This window comes from Manacus candei, unplaced genomic scaffold, assembly GCF_025592945.1.
Source record: "Manacus candei isolate 608988 ecotype Guabito, Panama unplaced genomic scaffold, ASM2559294v1 h1tg000011l, whole genome shotgun sequence".
Lineage (NCBI taxonomy): Eukaryota > Metazoa > Chordata > Aves > Passeriformes > Pipridae > Manacus > Manacus candei.
Genome location: NW_026138059.1, coordinates 21570765 through 21589864, shown reverse-complemented (window position 1 = coordinate 21589864; position 19100 = coordinate 21570765). Strand labels below are relative to the sequence as shown.

At 39.2% G+C, this 19100-nt stretch overlaps 1 protein-coding gene across 1 annotated transcript; it reads left to right on the top strand.

Moving 5' to 3' along the window:
• Positions 1-3480: 3480 nt before the first annotated feature.
• TMEM30A (transmembrane protein 30A) lies at positions 3481-15766 on the top strand. Its single transcript, XM_051778051.1, has 7 exons — positions 3481-3787; positions 8977-9093; positions 9726-9833; positions 10894-10981; positions 11446-11589; positions 13143-13349; positions 14256-15766. Exons 1-7 carry the CDS (start codon positions 3512-3514, stop codon positions 14447-14449), a joined length of 1134 nt encoding a protein of 377 aa, XP_051634011.1. The 5' UTR covers positions 3481-3511; the 3' UTR covers positions 14450-15766.
• The last annotated feature ends 3334 nt before the right edge of the window (positions 15767-19100 follow it).

Below are 19100 nucleotides of genomic sequence, written 5' to 3'. Positions count from 1 at the left end.
ATTTTGTTGGTATAGCTTATGCTTAGTTAGTACACCACGTTTTTTAAGGAGTGGATTTTTTTGTACAGCAGACAATGTATGCCAATAACATAGCTGTGTCTGTAGATCTTATTTTAGAGCAACCCGAGAACAATTCCAGCCTTCAGAGAGCAACACAGCTGAAGTGAATAAAGTTTAGTGTGTGCCACATAGTGTTTACTGCTCAGTAGAATGAATCTTCTATTTTCAAAACATCACTTTGGAATCAAAACCTATATATGTTAAGATCTACACTGAGTTCATCTGGAATGAAAATCCTGGCTATTTGAAAGTGATGGTGACACATCTGAAATAAACTTCAGCTTTTACATATGAGTAAGCCATAAGTAAAATCATATTCTGAAATTGAGTCTACATTTAAAAAGTCCAAATCAAAGTAGAAAATATTTTTCCTTGTCTAGATTTTAATATAAAGCCACTTCAGTATGAGTGTAAGTTTATGATACCTAAACAAATTGCAAATACATTGTTTTAAGTTTTTAAGCTTCACAAAATAAAGGTTTGTTTAAAACATAAATACTTCAAGATATATTTGAAATAATTTAGATTTTAAAATAATTTTGATGAGCTGCAGCACTTTGGAGTAGGAGGCTGGTGATTTCATCTTCAATGCATTTATGTTCCTGGTCAATTTTTTACATTACCTTATTTGGATATGAATTTAAGACAAATAAGTAATAAAAGTGCATTAGCCACATAATTAGCCTGTATTTCAGAGACACTCAGGAAGAAATCTATTAATATAGACTAAAGATGATTAATTTCTACAAGTATTGTCATCCTAAAGGAGGTAATCAGGAAGTGCTTTCAGACTAAGACAATTTAGAGGCTACCTTGGGCTAAAGATATCAGTAGCTTTTAAGCAATAGAAAACCAGTGAAAGATCTACTTTTCTCTTAAAGATCTCTTCCTGTCTAAAGAGGATTGAAAGACCTCTGTGGGTATAGTTACAGGTGATAAAATACAGTGTTTCAATCTATTAAAAAATCTCAAATACTTTGATTTCTAGGAAGAAATTATGCAGCCTGTGAGTTTTCCTTGCTGTGAACTATAATTGGACAAATTTAACATGTCCTTTCTTGCCAGTCCTCTCACACCTGGCAGCATCAGGTCCCAGCTTCCCAATATTGCCTCTCAGTTATCCTGCTGCCAGAGAAATTTCTTGCCATCTCTCAGCACAGACTTACAGGCAGTCTTATTCCTTTGGGATCCCAGGTTGCGCTTCCCTGATTCACTGTAAGGCTGTGGGACTAAATGTTGCTATAGCTGAAGGTGGTAATGGAGAACAGAATATAATAAAGAAAAGGGTGATATTAGGGACAAGCAGCTTAGCTATGGGGAATGGAAGCAAAAGGTGGGGCCCACAAGATAATGGAAAAGATAAACTAGGAATGAGATATAGTTTTACCACAGATGACACAAGGAATACGATTAACTTTTGTACCCCATACAGTTTTTTAGTCACCGAATTAATTCTTAAATTTTAGATGCTTATATGTCGAAGTTCCCTATGCTGTCTATGACAAGAGGCCTTCTGAGCCTCCGCAGAGGCTCATTTGCACAAGTCAGTTGCTCCCCCCAGTGGTCTTGGCTGATACTCTTGCTGTTCCAGAGAACTAAAAGGCATTTATTTTAGGGAAACTGTTCTACAGGCAGCTAAAAAGTCTTAAGACTGGAACTACATGCTTATAAAGTTATTAAATAATTCTAATTATTTTCCCCTAAAGTCAAGTAAATACATAAATACTTGCTGAAAGTGGATTTTGGTTACACTCTAGAGACTACAAAGGAAGGACTACAGAGTCCTCACAAAGAGTAATGCAGAAGTGCCAATAAAGTGAGAAACATGGACTTTCAATGTTGCATTAGGGTGAGGAAAGCCTGCTAAGGCAGGTATTCTGGGATACAAATACATACTCCCACACTGCGTTCCACAAGATGACTGTTTCTTCGCAGGAAGGGTGTTAAGCATTGGAATGGGCTGCCCTGGGAGGTGATGGAGTCACTGTCCCTGGAGGTGTTTAAGAAACACCTGGAACGTGGCACTTAGTGCCATGGTCTTGTTGACATGGTGGTGTTTGGTCATAGGTTGGACTTGATGATCTCAGAGGTCTTTTCCAACCTAATTGATTCCGTGATTCTGTGATTCTGTGTAATGCAATCAGATTAACTCCTAAGGGCAATGCAACAACTCCGACAGGAACATCCATATGTATAAGTATCTGAAGGGAGGGTGTCAAGAGGATGGAGCCAGGTTCTTTTTAGTGGTGCCAACCAATAGGACAAGAAGCAACGGGCAGAAACTGATGCACAGGAAGTTCCACCTGAATATGAAGAACTTCTTTACTGTGCAAATGACCATTCACTGGAACAGATTGCCCAGAGAGGTTGTGGAGTCTCCCTCACTGAAGACATTCAAGCACCTTTTGGATGCAGTCTGGTGTGATGTGCTCTAGGATGACCCTGCTTGACCACGGAAGTTGGACTAGATGACCCTCTGTGGTTCCTTCCAACCTGATCAATTCAATTTACTGCACTGATTCAGTCACACAGTTCCTGACAGCTGACCAAAAGTGGTGGTTAGCACGCACGGCTCCATTAAGATAACTCTCCTGCATTATTACATCTCTATAGTTGCACTAATCCTAGTTATGAGAGCAAGAAGCTGAAAGTGAAGCTGAAACCGACTTCTCCATTTTCGACCCGCTGGATGATGCCTTTTATCAGCACCCTTCCCCATGGCAATGGGAGGACGAGGGGCGGGAGAGGGCCCTCCTGGAGTGCTGGGGGGAGGCTGCGGGCCCAGGCCTCGCCTGGACAATGGGGCACAAGAGGACTGGATTTAACTTTGCCCTATGTGTAATACAGGAGACCCCTGCCCAGAGCCCTGCCCAGCTCAGCAGCGCCTGCGCGGCCAGCGCACAAAACATTTGAGGAGTGAGTGAGGGAGCTGGGGTTGTTTAGCCTGGAGAAAAGGAGGCTCCTGGGGGACCTCGTCGCTCTCTACAACTCCCCGAAAGGAGGCTGTAGTGGGGTGGAGGTCGATCTCTTCTGCCGTCCCTGCAGTGAGAGAACACGAGGAAATGGCCTGAAAGTGAGACAGGGAAAATTCAGATAAGTTATCAGAAAAAAATTTTCACTGTTAGTGTGCTGAGGCATTGGAATGGGCTGCCTAGGGAGGTGTTGGAGTCACCATCCCTGGACGTGTTTAAGAGGCGTCTGGATCTGGCGCAGGGTGCTGCGGTTTAGAGGCTCAGGGGGTTACAGCAGTAGTGCTGGGTGAGTGGTGGTACCGCATAACCTCCCCAGTCTCTCCCAGCCTCTATGACCCCACGATTCCCTAATCCCGCGCTTTAAGGAAGGGCGCGGCCCGTGCGCGTCACCAGCCGCGCGCCCGCCGGTCCTCGCCGCTGCCGAGTGCGCAGGCGCGGTGCCCGGTCACGTGTGCGGCGGTGCCGGTGGTGCGGGCGCCATGGCGGTGAACTACAGCGCCAAGGAGGAGGCGGACGGGCACCCCTCGGGCGGCGTTGGCGTCCCAGGCGGCGGTGCCGTGGGCAGCGGCGGCGGAGGGGGGGCCGTGAAGACTCGTAAACCCGACAACACGGCGTTCAAGCAGCAGCGGCTGCCGGCCTGGCAGCCCATCCTGACAGCGGGCACGGTGCTGCCGGCCTTCTTCATCATCGGCCTCATCTTCATCCCCATAGGCATCGGCATCTTCGTCACCTCCAACAACATCCGCGAGTACGAGGTGCGTGCGGCGGGGGTGCCCTGGCAGGGGGCCGGGAGCCCTCGGTGCGGAGCCTGGCGGGCAGTGCTCTGGGGTCGCCTGCTCCAGGCCGTCTGCGCCTCCCGGGAAATCCGGCCGGGACGGGACGGGCGGGACCCAGGGGCATTCTGTGCGGAGCCCACAGGGCGCCCGGGCGGTTCCGATCCGGGGTCACGTTCGTGGTTGTCAACATTAGTTGCTCTCAGCAGACACCGAGCTTACGGAGTCACCTCCGCATAGACGGTGTCCCTCCTGTCAGCCTTGCCAGTGCTCCCGAGTGAGCTTCCGGGGAAGTTACTGCCAGCATTTAATCAATACAGCCTAGCAAGTTTTTTTGTCATTAGTATGTCATCATTGGGGTAGCTTGTGGCCGTGGATTATATATCTTGAAATGTTCCAAAGTAATTGTATTCTCAGGACAAAGTTCTGTGTTGAGTCTATTGCTGTAATTCTTACCTGCACTGGTGATGCAACGTTTCAGATGCTCTGTGAAAGACTAGGCTGTCTTGTGTAAACCTGGATAGAAGAGAGTGGCTTTTTCTAATTACACTTACAAAAACTGAGTTGTTTAGATATGATAATTAGGCTACTGCTGTGAAAAGTAGCTGAACGTTAGCTGGAAGTGTAACTGTATATCGCAGATTGATCCATTTGCTAACAGAATCACTTCGTGTTGTAAGGAAGGAAACAACTTGCAGGGCTTAGGAACAGCTTTGAGAAGCAAATGGAAGGCTGCGATTAGTTCAGTGAGGTAACATGACCAAGACTGATTGCAGAGAATAAGAATAAAGTGTGTAGTTGTTTGTTGGGTTATTATGTTGGAGAGTATGAATTTTTGTGGATCAAATCATTGTAGTTAGAATCATGGAATCATAGAATCAAGTGGGTTGGAAAAGACCTCTGAGTTATTGGAGGCATGCTGCCACTTTCAAATAAGGGCTGTTCAAGAGAGTGGCTTAATTAGTGGTAACAATGTGGCAGTGAAGCTCAGTTAACTAAAGAAATCTTGAGGTAGGCAACAAATGGTATTTTCATATTTCTGTTAAAATGCAAATGTTCGAATAAAACTAGTTGAACTTTTATTTTCCTTTTATGTTAAGAACTAAAATTCCAGTCAAGGAGAAAAATATAAGAGGAAAAAAAAAATCTGAAGTGTATTTTACAGCATCTAAATTGGTATTTAAGCATAATTTTTGAAAAGAAGTTGCTTCTTGCGTCAAGTTTTGGGGCTATGATGAACATCTGAAAATTGACACAAGTGCTTAGAGAACATGGCCAAGTTGTCCTGGGCATGTAGACTTTTAAATTGTCATGTTATAGCCATATTTAAGGTAAATACAATCCCATGTTTTCAGCATGACACTCATTGGAGAGAAGTAAAAAAATGTCCTCATTAATTTTTTGACAAGTGCATTTAACATAGTCATGTCTATAGTAAAGCAATAGTCTTAAATCATAATGATTGTAAGGTAAATATAATTGGAAAAATATATCTTGTTTTTCATTATGACTGAATTTGCATTGATCTGTAGGGACAAGAAATACATCAGAGTTTTGTGAGTCCAAACATGTAAGTGACCTCTTGTGCCTATATTGCTGCTGTATGCATATACAAAATTTTTATTGACTGTTGTTGCTTAGCAGCTCAGTCATATACTCCTGGTAAGGTCCAGTAGAAGCCAAAAACTAGCTGTTCTCACCTAATGTTCAGCACAGAAATCACAGGAGAGTTGGGAGCATGACTGAGGCTCCCCTACACGATCAAGTTGCACGTATACAGCAGTGGGAACCAATTGTAGGGGAAACCAGTTGGCAGGTGCTGGCCTTCAGTCCTCTCAAATTTCAAGTTCAAGACTGGAAGGGGTTTCATTTGTTTGTTTTGCAGTGTGGGTTCACTCTTCTATCATTCCCCTCATGTGAAGTTCTCCAAAGTCCAATTGCTAGGCTTTCATGAGGACAGGAGGAACAGAGTCCCCTGCCTTCTGGGAGTGTGGTTAGTTAGAATGGGGACACTTGAGTTCTGTTCTCTGATCCTCATATGTGTTTTATCAAGTGCTTATCGAGTGAGATTATCAATCTAAAGGCAGCTGAATTTTGGAAGAAAAAGGTTTAAATCAAAAAAGGCTTTACAGTTGCAGCAACAAAACAAAGCATTTTACAGGCCAACATTTCAGCTCTGAACATGAGTGAGGGATGCAGTTTAAGACAGTGCTCTCCCCTATATGCATAGCTGACATATGTCCCTTCTTAGAATGCTGGCTTTTGTTATAACCTCCAAATGTTATTCACAAATAACTGTAAATTTAGCTGTAGGAGACAACACATTTAGAAGCTAAAAGCAGTGACTAAGCTTTTTAAAAAATGTAATCAGGGGAGGAAGCAGAGGTAGTTATTTACACCCACCTCCTAGGCAATAACATACTTCTTAAGTGTGTGTGTGCACATATGTATGTCTGTAAAATTGGAGTATTGGAATTGAATAGGATGTGTAATTTATAACCCTGATATACGTATTGAAATTCAAGTCACCCTTTCCTGGAACAAGATATTGCAGGCATCACCATCTCTGTGAACTGTGCTGTCCTCAAACAGGTACAAGGACTGACCAGCAAAATGTACCTCTTCCATTGATTTCCTATGTAAATGCTCTTGAATTCAAATGTGGAAGATTTCCAACAGCTTAGGTGTGCTAGAATTATAGCATAGTAATGTGTGATCAAAGTTGAGAAATATCCAAAACATTACCCATTTAGAAAAGAGATCTTTATGCTGTAACTGCTGCTGTGAAATGCATAATGGTAGTTTAAAAGCCGGATTTACTGAAGGCATGTCTACGAATGGAGAACTGGAAGTAAGCGGATTACTGTTGCGCACATCTTCAGCCTTGTGTGCAGTTCTGGTAGCCTCTTCTCAAAAATGATACACAACTTAATAAAACCTACAGAGAGGAACAGCAAAGAGGACCAGAGTTATGGGATGCCTGTTATAGAAGAAGTGTTTAAGCAGAGCAAGATAAATATGTGATAGCATCTGAAGTCTACAAAATCACAAATGGTTTGGAGAATATGTGTATGCGGTAGTTACATTATTTCTATACTGCAAATGTGTAAATCCACTGACAAAGACATTAACAGCCTGAAAAGCCATTGGTGTGGGATAACTTGGATAAACCCAATGTCATTAAATCAGAGATTGTTGGGAAGGGCTTATGGTGTGGAGTTGTCATACTTAGCTGCTGGCTGATCCCAGAGGGCAGAAGGTGGGGTCAGGTGGGTTCCTGCTGTGGACTCCTTCAGTTGTCTAAGAGATTTTGTTATTTTGTCAAGAGGTGAAGATGGATACCTTTATCCCTTTAAATAAGCTCTCTGTTGAACGTAACCTGTAAATGTAGATGCAGAAAAAAATACTTGTGTTGGCAGTTACTGTATAGGAAAGCTCTTTTGGATGGCATGGAAGCTGGCAGCAGTCATCAGAAGCACGGTTCTGCTTCAATATACATCAATTTCATGCTCCACAGAATTTAGTCAGTTATGTTTTTAGAAGTGAAATATTCAGGTCTTTTGCAACCTTGGAGTTTGTTCTTGATCTAAAACTTCTCCACACACTGGAGAACTGGCTCAAGATACAGGGATTTAATTTGTCTCTAAAGGAAATACTTGCTTCAGCTTCCTTAAGCAGAACACACCCGCCCCCGAGTTAGCCTTGAACAAATGAGGTGCATTGTTCATTGCGAGCAGTGGTCTGTACGTCTGCTGTAGCCAAACAGAGCTGTTGAGGGCTCTGCAGCAGTGCTATTTCTAGATCAGCATAAACTGAGAATCTTGTTCAGCTGAGGAACAAAGATTATGTGATCTCTATCTCTCTCTGCCAGCTAATAGCTTTTGAAGCTATCTCGTTTCAGCTAGGCTCATTAGGGTGTAGTCTGGTCTGTCAGAAATCTGGCAGCAGAGCAGATTCCAATAAAAGTGCTGATGGAAGATAGATAAATACTGAAGGAATCACAGGAAGAGAGACCTTGAGGAAGATCCAGAGGAAAATAGACTTCATGTGTTTCCTGAACCTTGAAACTGCGTGTTTGTTTTAGCTAACCTTAATATGGGTATTAGGACTCTTGGTAATGCCTTTCACTACAAACATAAATCAGGACAAACCATTTGCACCAACCTTTCATAAAACTCTACAGGTGCTACTGCCATTAAACATTTTTCTGTCATAATTTGTTATATATTGCACCGGTGTGTGTCTTAAATTCTAAAATAGGAAGTTCATACTAAGTGTAAAAATATGTTGTTTATGGGCAAATGGAAGCTTTCTCCTGCTACACATGCTGGAGCTACACATGAGAGAGCGCTAATGTGGTCAAACCACTTGAGTTAGCTTGGACTGTAGGGTGAGCTCTTGGCTGCTGAGGGTATTTTATGAATACTGTCCACATAGCCTTACTGTACAGATTTCAAATAATGGCTTACTTTTTGGGCTACACTGTTAAAACCAGATAATATTGTATAAGCCAGATAAATACTGATCATATTTCTTGTCCATTTACTGGTTATTTTACCATTCCTGCCAAAACAATATTGATGTCTTAATCTTCCCTATTTTAGGATAATTTTGGGGCATTAAGTGATTTTTTTAATTTGTTTTTAACCTGACGAATTAGGTGGATAAAAATGGTCAACAAAGCAAGTTTTCTAACACAGATCTTTTCTTATTAAATACTTAGACTTTTAAAAGCTTAAGCTTGTAAAAGGAAAGCTTGTAAAAGCTGAGATCTGCGTATCATATAGTGTGTTTGGAAACATTCATGTTGTCTGGAGTGTCTGGTGTTTGTGTTTTGATGTGGGTTGTTTGGTTGGTTTTTTGTTTGGTTGGGGAGGGGTGTTTGTTGTTTTTGTTTGATTTTGCCCCAGCAGTAATCTCACTTCAGTGTTAAATTTATTTGAGTCTGAAATCAAGGATATAGTCAAAATCACAAAATTGTTTACAAAATCACAGAATGGTTAAGGTTGGAAGACGCTTCTTGAGATTGTCAGATAGCCCTGACAAAAGCCCCGGGCTTTTGGTGTTGAGGTGTAATATGATTTCAAAATAAATGCCACAAAACCTCTCTGGCTTATTAATAATTTTTCTTTACTCTCCCATTGTAAATTAATGACTTTTTTCTGTTACAGATTGACTATACAGGAACGGAGCCTTCTAGTCCCTGCAACAAATGCTTAAATGTGTCCTGGGACAGCACACCACCCTGTACTTGCACCATCAACTTCACACTGGAACATTCATTTGAGGTGTGCTGCCCTCTGTATGCAGAGTGAAATTAGAACAATTTATATTATCTATTTCCTGTTCAAAAGGAAGGTTTTATCACTTAAGTATTTTATTTTTTTTCCTATTTTAAAGGATTATTTGTAGTTCTCCTATGAACTTGGATCTGATTTTTGTGTCCCCTTTTTCATTAGAAGATGTGAGGTGTTTCTTAATGCCTCTGTTTATCTGGAAATGTAAAACATTAAATGGAATGCTTGTGTTTTATATGTTCAGAGTTACCATATGTGTCATATAGCTGGAGAGTAGATGAGCTATTCCTGCATGATTTACAAAAACCCTGTTCAGCAAGAATTGGAAATACCAGATAAGTGCTTTCTAACAAATTAAGGCAAAGGAGGTTTATGGGTTCTACACTGGACAAGACCGGTGTTGGGATTAGTGCTGGTGAATATCATCCAGATAGTTTGTGGGACCTTTATAGCGTTTCATTTCAGGCTGCCAGATTATGTTAGGATAATACTCTCGTGTACTCATTGTGAAGAAAAGGTTGAGGTCCTACTTCACGAATGTTGCTGTAAACACAGAGTTTTAAGAACTTAAAACTGAAGGTTTGTGTGAATGAAAGCTCTTCTTTCCTTCTTGCTTTTTGTAGAGCAACGTATTCATGTATTACGGACTTTCCAACTTCTACCAGAACCACCGTCGTTACGTGAAATCTCGAGATGACAGCCAGCTAAATGGAGACAACAGCTCATTACTTGTAGGTATTCATGCTTGCATATGCATAAGCAACTAACTTCTGACCGCTGCATAAACCACAACACAGTATTTAGTTTAATGATAATGAGGTACTAAAATTTTTGCATGACAGAAGGCAACCGTAAGGAATTCGGTTTACTGGAAATAACTGTAAAATATTATAAAATTTCTTGTTGGTCATTTTATTAAACAGACACCAGTGCAGTACTTGCAATCACTTCTCAGATTTGAATAGTTTTACACTCTCTTGTTGTCTTCTTGTTATCTTGTTACCTGTCTGTACCCATTCTGTTTGAAGCTTTCATTTTCAACATAAAATAACATTCAGTTACCTAGCATTTGGTTGGGGTATTACAACTAAATATAATTTTTATGGACTCTGGTTCAATAATGAACATCAGCAATATTGGAAAATATCACTACAGTGTATTCTGTTCAAGGCACTATAATGTTTAGGGCTAGAGCTCTCCTTTTCCCAATTTTTATGAGGAGTGGAAATAGTAGTCGAGTTGTTGCTCCAGCAAGAATGATTCTCTTCTTTTACCAGTAAACTTTAAAAAAGGGGAGAGTTTCAAGAGACAATATTAGATGACTAACAGAGTTTTGTGAGGGGCTTTTTCTTCTTCCATTTTGGCATGCTGTTGGAGTTCTTGCAACTTCTTGTGTTTTACGTTATGCTTGGTTTCTTGGTATGGTCTTACTTTGTATAACACTGATGCATATTCAAATAAAACCCTTTAATAAAAGAGTACTTCATGTTGGACAGCTGTTTTTATTAAAATATAAAAGTCCTAATAGTTTACAAGAAAAGCCTTATTTTTACTATGACCATGATGGCATTCTGACTTTATTCATGTTTTTCTTAGATTTTATTCCTGCTTGCAAGAGAAAAATCAATCATGCTAACTAGCATTGAATGCTGAAATATTTGTAAATAACCTGACTTGTGAAAAGATTATTTTGTGGTACGTTTAAGATGTGCACATTAGAGGTACTGTAGTAGAAACCAGGTTAGTTGGATAAACCAGCGCAGACTCATCTGCCTTTTTTCTTTCTATCAGAATCCAAGTAAGGAATGTGAGCCTTACCGCACAAATGAGGACAAACCCATTGCTCCTTGTGGGGCTATTGCCAACAGTATGTTTAATGGTATGGTAACACTGTTAAGTTATCATATAGATGGTTCTCTGATCTAGTGTATGTTTTGTGTTGTGTTGCAAATTATTCTGAGTAAAGACATCGGGGTTTCTTTTGTTTTGAATTAACACATTTTCATTGTTCAGAATAAAATATCTTTTACTGCTGTTGCTTTTTTCAAAATTGCTATGAGAATTAATTGTATCTCATAGCACACAAGGAATGGAAATAGCTGTTGTGAGAAGCTGCTACTGCTATGGAGTAGAAACATAGATATCATATATGGATAATATGCTGCTATCTGATACACACTGATTGTTATAGAACAGTTTGTGATTGTGGCAGGCAAGTAGTAAATGCCTTGTCCAGTTTTTTTGGTTTTGTTTTCTCCTCAGGTAATTGTTTCACTGCCTGTCAAGATCATCTGTCTAATGAAAGTTTCTTCAGCTGGTTTTCTGATTTGATTTTGTCTTTAGATACATTGGAGTTATACCGCATTGATAATGACACGAGGACTCCAATTACTTTGATTAAAAAAGGCATTGCGTGGTGGACAGATAAAAATGTAAAGTTCAGGAATCCTACAGGAGATGGAAACAATTTAACTGCACTTTTCCAAGGTAACAAAAAAAAAAAAAGTTAAATTTTAAGAATAACGAAACGCTTCAAAGCACATTTTGATTTGAGTGAGTATTGCCTCACTGACATTTTACTGAATGTGCTAATTAAATGTGGTTCTCTGAAGAAATCCAAACTAAGGACTGTTCTGCTATTTAGAAAAGTTGTCTTTAAGTAACAAAAACTGCAAGTTTCAGTTTCCTGTGAAAGTGTTTGGTTTTAATCTTTACTGTAATCATTAATTATTTTTTTAAAATTTCTGAATACCTTGAATACTTAAAAAACTGTAATATGTGCACTGCTGGGGTTTAACCCCAGTTGGCAACTAAGCATCAAACTAACTAAAAAAATAATCAAACAACCCCCAGAAAACACAAGAAAGAGAGAGGGAGATAACCATCTGAGTTACCGAGCAAAGGCAGCCCTGTACCCACCCGTTTGTATTGCTGAGCCTGATGCCACATGGTATGGAATATCCCTTTGGTCAGCTGGGGTCTGCTCTCTGGTCTGTGCCCCCTCCTGATCTCTCATGGGCCCCCAGCCTCCTTGCTGGTGGGGTGGGGTGAGAAGCAGGACAGGCCTTGATGCTGTGCAAATACTGCTCAGCAATAGTGGAAACATCCCTGTGTTATCAACACTTGTTCCCAGCACAAATCCAAAATATTCTTCAATACCAGCTACTGTGAAGAAATTTAACTTTATTACAGTCAAGACCAGTACAACTGCTATAATGCTTGGATTTAACTTGTAAAGAAATCCTGCAGTTGTTAAATGAAACTTTTCATATGGAGTATTCGTTTAAATGTTTCTATTGCTAAATTGTGCTAAGTTTTCTAAAAAACTGATTCTTTTTTTGTGATTAGAAGGACTGATGTCTTTTATTTGTTAGGTTATATACAGTTTGACAAATAAAAGTTTCCTTTGGCTACAATGTCTGAAAATAGTCTTAGGGCTCTAAGAGCATGTGTGTTTATGCAAGGTATGCAGTAACTTCAGGTTTAACCTGATGTGGGTTTTTTGCTTAGTCACAGCCAAATTACATCTTGTCAGTGTGATGGCTGCCCCTGGAAAAGCAGATACCTTATCCTAATGCACTGTGGAATTGTATTTTCAATAACATTAGCAAAAGCATTTGTACATATTCTAAAGTACTGTACACAATTTTACTTGCTCATGGTTCAGGAAAGGGTGCTCAAACTCTACCATATGAGCAGAGAGGCTGTTGTCATAATGGAGAACTACCTCACAAAGCAGTGCTTTGAGACAAGACTTCCTAGCAGTATGAATCTGTAGGGGAGGCAGAATTGTTTAAACAAATGGACAGTGCTGTCATTAATTAAGCTATTTATTTATAGAAATTACACTATTTAAACTGCAAAATAAAAAGTTCCTAAACAGCCCAGTGTGTTGCAATAGTAGTGTCAGCCTATCTCTAAATAGTGTTTAGAAGTTAATATGGTTTTTTTGTAATAATAGAATGAATTTTGATGAGCAAGTGTGTTACTCACTCCTGTATTTGAGATACTTTGGTTTTTTTTTTTCTTTTTAATCCTAGGCACAACAAAACCTGTGAACTGGCCCAAGCCAGTGTATATGCTGGACTCAGAGCCTGACAACAATGGCTTTATCAACGAGGACTTCATCGTGTGGATGCGTACTGCTGCTCTGCCAACGTTCCGCAAGCTCTACCGTCTCATTGAAAGGAAGAACAACTTACAGCCTACCTTACAGGCTGGAAACTACTCTTTGGATATTGCATACAGTATCCTTTGAAAACCCTTTGAAGGCAGCTAAGGGCCTTATACACAGGCATATATTTGCAAGTTCAGTTTCTTATTACCATCTCTAAAAAAAAGATGGTATTGAGCTGTGGTTGAAAACTGGTATTGAGAGATGGGTAGAATGTTACCATCTTTTACTTCTGTTCTGGTTTTATGGAAAGTGTAGCTTTGTAGTGAGAAGGAAATCAGATTGCTTGGGTACTGTAAAGGAAATGACAGAAGCATGGTAAAAAAGGAAAAGCAGAGAGAGCTGGTAGCCTAGAAATTTGAGAACTGTAACTTCAGGGTGAAATGACAATATATAATGAAGGGCAGACTGACTTTGGAGGTTGGAAAAATGCCAGAGATGTGGATCAGGTGGAGGTCTGTCACTCTGTTTTGGACAAACTAAAGACTAGGTAGAAGTGCAGGAGACTAGAGGAGGAGGGTTGTCATAGTTACCAAATTCTTCAAATTCAAAAGCACTTAATGATCATTTTTATATAACTACTGCAGTATTTTCCTTTGCTGTAAAACTATGGGGACTGCATATAAAACTGAATGAACATAAAGAAAAATTTTGTACTAAAATATATTCAAGAATCAAGGTTTACATTTTCCTCACTTTATTGAAGCTGCTTTCAAAAGCCCACAAAGTCCTACATTTATTCTTCCCTTAAAAAGGAGTTAACATCTTCTAGTGTGGCAGTTTTCTTGAAGTAGCTGACAGCGCCCAGTTTAGTCTTAGTCTAAAATGAACAGCTAAATGTTTCATATTTGCAGTTTCAGTATTCAAAGGCAGCAGTTTGTATTTGGAACATGAATGAAATGACCCTAAATTTTCACGTGCCTGACCACATCAAGCTAGGTTTGGAAACTTGCTTCTTGTTTTCCTAAATGTTTTTCAGATTATCCTGTACACAGTTTTGATGGACGAAAAAGGATGATCCTAAGCACCATCTCATGGATGGGAGGCAAAAATCCCTTTCTGGGAATTGCTTACATCACTGTTGGGTCCATATGCTTCTTCTTAGGAGTGGTATTGCTGATCATTCATCACAAATATGGCAATCGAAACACTAGTGCAGACATTCCCAATTAATCTTGCATTCTGAAAATAAATGTACTGCATGTGCATCAAGGCCAGTCCAGAATGGATCCAATTTTTGAAAGAGAAATCTCTGCCTCTGTCACTTCTCAGACCGGGTACATAATTTTTATCTAAAGCTCCCCTTTCCCATACTGTGGATTAACTCTTGAAAATGACGGGTATACAATTAGCTCTATTGATTGTATCTCTGCCTGTGTCAGAAACAGTTTTTGTGATGTTTGCCTCTAACTGGGCAGGCCACATGATGCATATAGCTCCTGTTCCCTTGATGCATCTGCTGCTTGTTCACATGCTGTGTAATGTTGTTATGATTCAGTACATCTAGATTGTATGGAGAAAGACTGTTAAAAGATACTGTATATTGTTAACTTTCCAGAATTCAGGTGTCAGTGCTGTTGAAAGGAAAAGTCAAGTCTTTAAATGTTTTTTTCAATTTACTGTCTTGTGTGCATGGGCTCTTACATTTCTTGCTGAGATTTTAATATATTTATACAAGTTGTTAAATATTTTTCCTGTGTCCTACCCACTTTAAGTGCTGTGTAAAATTCAGCACTCTGGATTCTTTGTATATTTACTATATATGTGCCTGGCCAGTAAACAAGCATCCTATGAAGATACCAGAAAACCTATTTGTTAATTATCTGCACGAGTCTCTTAAAAAGATTGTTCTAAATTGGGATGTTTGTTGCAGGTATAATCTGCTTTTTCTACTTTTCTTTTCTTTAAGTCATATCCCATAATAGTTTACTTTTTGTGCTTGCTGGTTTTGCTTTTTATGAGCAGCTCCAAGCATTAATCAAGAAGAACCTAAAAGGTTTTTTTCCGTTCACAAATTTGGGTGAATTCCTTTTACTGGAGGAGTTTCCTAATTTTCTTAAAGGCATATGTATTCTGAGCAGGCTTTGTTGCAAGGGAATTGTATACTTTTTCCTTATTTGGAGTGAACACCACATTAATTTTTTGCGGTGTTAAGGAAGTAAACTATAGAAATTCAAAAGTTGAGATGGCGGTGACCTGTTTTACCTGAAATGCAGGTTTAGCTTGCTGTGAAATGTAATTTAAATATTGCAGTAAGAAGCAATGTGCAGCTTAGTGTCTTAAATGAAATAACAGATGGATTCACCTTTAGGTTAATTAAAAGTTAACTGCAACCTGTAAAATATTAATTTTTGGTGACTTTTTTTTTTTTAGATGATGCACAGAAACTGTAATGTATATGGTGGAGATCACTTTATATGCAACTAGCTTGATAAAATATTGAGTATATTAAAAGAGACTAATAAATTCTGCAAACCATTTAATAAGAGATTTGGTGTTGTTTTTGAACATTTATTTTCATTTGGATGAAAAGACATCATTAAGTGTAAATGCAGTTTTAAGTGAGTTGTATTTCTGGGATTGTGTATTTGTTACAAAAATTTATGGTCTAATATCCTAATCTATGGGCAGGTTTAAACAAAACTTAATAATTTACCACATAAATACATGACTGGATTTACTTAATTACTTGTGTAGCCTAACAGTTTACATGTGTAAATCTGGATTAACTGTAGAATGGGACAGCATTTCCAGTGTACTAGCTCACTGTAGCTCCATATAATAATTTGTTTGCACAGTACAGTCTGGCAGCACAGGGCTTTCAAATAGTCAGAAGCTTTTAAGGTCTTATTTACAGTGCTGTACCTCTGTTGCTGGAGGTACAGAATACAGGTAATGGAACTTTGTATGTTGTAAGGCAGAAGATTTGCAGAACATGTTAAGCTGGCTTCCATCTTTTGATTAAAGCTGCTGGTCCAAAATACAGTGAGTAAGGGGATGTCTCACAATTACTAGTTATTAAAGTATTTTGTGTTTGTCACTTTATGTGCAACTATATTCTGCTTCATTCATAATTCCTATTTTTTCCAAGTAAGAAACGCTGCTTATTGTGCTTAAAACTAAAATCAAAGTTTTTTTCTGTCTTCACCTTACAATATTTTTCAATGCCTTACATTTTTTTACTGACTACAGCTGTCAGTGCATCTTTGATCTCATCAATTAAATGCACCAGGGTGAGAATTGCTGTCTGGTTTTTGTTGCAATTAAGTGGGTTCTCTGAGAGCCTGTAGCAGCAAATACATGGGACAGTGTGCCCACAGAGCTTAAAATGCTTAATGTAATTCAAATTTGTAAACTCTTCCTTCAGTCATGGCCATTTGTCTTGGTGTCATGTTGATAACTGTGGAGATCCTTGGAATTTGTGTTTCTTACAAGTTGCACATATGTCACATGTTCAAAGGTGAAACCACAACATCTATGTCTGATGCTTCTCAGGGCAGTGTCACTGTCCTAATGTTCAGTGTCATGTGTCGAATCTGGATTTGACCACCAGTGACCTGGTTCTTCACTGGCGTCCTTCACAAGTATTCACTACCAAGCTTCAGAAGTACCAAGAGCAATACCTCTGCTTTCAGAGTGCCCACACTGAGTGCTTTCTGAGCCTTACCCAGCTGAGGCAGTGCCCACAGCGTGAGAGATGATAAACTTTCTGGAGGCTGCTGCTGTTATGAGCGTCTTGCTTATAAAATGAGCCTTTCCTGGAGACAGTATTTTGGGGAAGTAGGATTTGTCCTCAATGTACGCAACAGCTCTCCAGACCAATTCCCTTGTGTGAGAGCGGTTTCTTCTGTTTTCTTGTAAAAATCTACATCCCTGTAACAAAGCAGATTGTCACCTCAAGATGTTTCTTTAACTGCATCAAACTGACAGCTGTGTTTTGCTCAGTCAGAGGGAAGAGTTTATAACTGAATTGTGAAGGATCCTTCACAGCCTTTGCCTCTCTTCAGTACACTGGTACTGAAACTAGGTTCAGTACCTAGTTCCAAGTTCACTACTAGGTTCCCAGCAGCATGGTTTTTCTTTAATTATGAATATTAAACCATGAAGGATGTAAGTCTTGTCTTTTTTTAATAGAAGTCTCTGAGGGAGGAAAGGTCATGACAGTCAGGTCAAATAACATCTGCACACACATTATCTGCTCGAATCCATCAAATAGAGCAATGAACTGGGCTGGTTGGATTGGATTCACAAGAAGTGTTATTGACTGCATCCTTCTCTCAGATGCCTTACTTGAAGTGAGTGCCTGGTGGAAAAATGTGACTTGTGTCTAAAGCAGAATGTACTTACTGTTAACCGTTACTTAAAAAGAGAAGTTACTGGAATGCAACTGCTGAAGACAAAGAACAGTGCATAACCACAGAGTAATCTGATCTTCAGAGTTCCTGTGACAAGACTATGCTTTCTGATCTTGCCAGAAAACATGATCTATCCTTGGTACTACATCAGTTTGTTTTGGTAACAGTTCAATAGCAAACCCAACATAAAAAACCTCGAACACCCTCAAATGTTCCACATACTGAATACTTGTCTGTATTGAACAACCTGCCAAAAATTCTCTCTTTCAAAGTAGAAGAAAAAACTGAAAGTCTAAGACAATTTTATTCTTCCTTCTTAACAATGTGGCCAGTTTATGGAAAAGACTGCTTCTGACAGTGTGAAAATGGACTCTGAGGTAGAAAGCAAGCCCAATTGCAAGAAGTTCTTTTATTGTAGTAGTAGTAAATTTTCCTCAGATCAGAAGAAGTATTTCAATGTAAAAATACCCTGTGTTCTAGCTCACAGAATCTGTTCTGGTCACCATATTTCTTTCTGTGCCTAAATGTGAAGTCTAATTTTACTTCACAGTTTTAATTAAGGCTAAAGTCCATTATGAAATAGCCTGATAAGAATTAGCAGGTCCTTACATGACCTGAGTCTCAAATAAGAAACATCCTCACCCTGTGTTTAATAAATAAATAAAGTAATACTGTCCATTTGCATTATACCAACTGCTGCTACAAACTCTGAAGTTGGAAGATTATCTTTCTCATTTCCTGTTGGGGATGAAATAAAGAGGAATAAAAGCATAAGTCAATCACTATGGAAGCTCAAGAAGTTTTTTAAAAAATAAATTCAAAGAAAATAGGTGGAGCTGTATCTCTGGACCCTGATTTCAGATAAAGATCACATAAAATAAACAATTTGAGCAAATGGAATACCAGAGTTAGGTGCAAGTTTAATTGAATTTTTACCTAAGGATTGTGCCTAAATTTTGCAAACTAAAATGGTGAGATGATTTAAGTACTGTTAGAGGGCCAGGAAGGGAATTAATGACCTCATTAATTCTATTACAAAAATGGGGAAGACTGGACTGTGATAGTCTTGGAAGAAAGGAAAATGTGATTGCCTCAAGGCTTGCCTGCTGAGGCCTGGCATTACCTGGTTGAAGTTAGTGTATGCTTTACAACAGATGCTTGTAAACTTCAGAACAAATCTTTGTTCTTTCTGTCAGCAAGTTCTTTTAATGCAGTTTCAGTGTACTGAACAACTCAAAGCAACTTGGCTGTAAAATGGCTGTATTAAGGTAGAATACAGCATGTTTTCTCTCTTGGTACACAATGTAGCTTTTAAGTGGGTTAGTCAATTACTTGGTTTGCAGGAAAAAAGCCCTCAGTTTAGCAGGGTTTACATACCCTTCTATCATTGGTTTAAGGGGTAAAACATTTTTTTTTATGATGAATGCTTTTTAACAGCTAGATTAACAGCCCTGTTTTCTTTCTGGTTT

Bases quoted from the DNA above. Each gene is read 5' to 3' on its own strand.
- TMEM30A (XM_051778051.1), top strand. From the start codon at position 3,512: ATGGCGGTGAACTACAGCGCCAAGGAGGAGGCGGACGGGCACCCCTCG. The intron at 3,788-8,976 runs GTGCGTGCGGCG...TTTCTGTTACAG, and splicing joins ACAACATCCGCGAGTACGAG to ATTGACTATACAGGAACGGA. The intron at 9,094-9,725 runs GTGTGCTGCCCT...TGCTTTTTGTAG, and splicing joins CACTGGAACATTCATTTGAG to AGCAACGTATTCATGTATTA.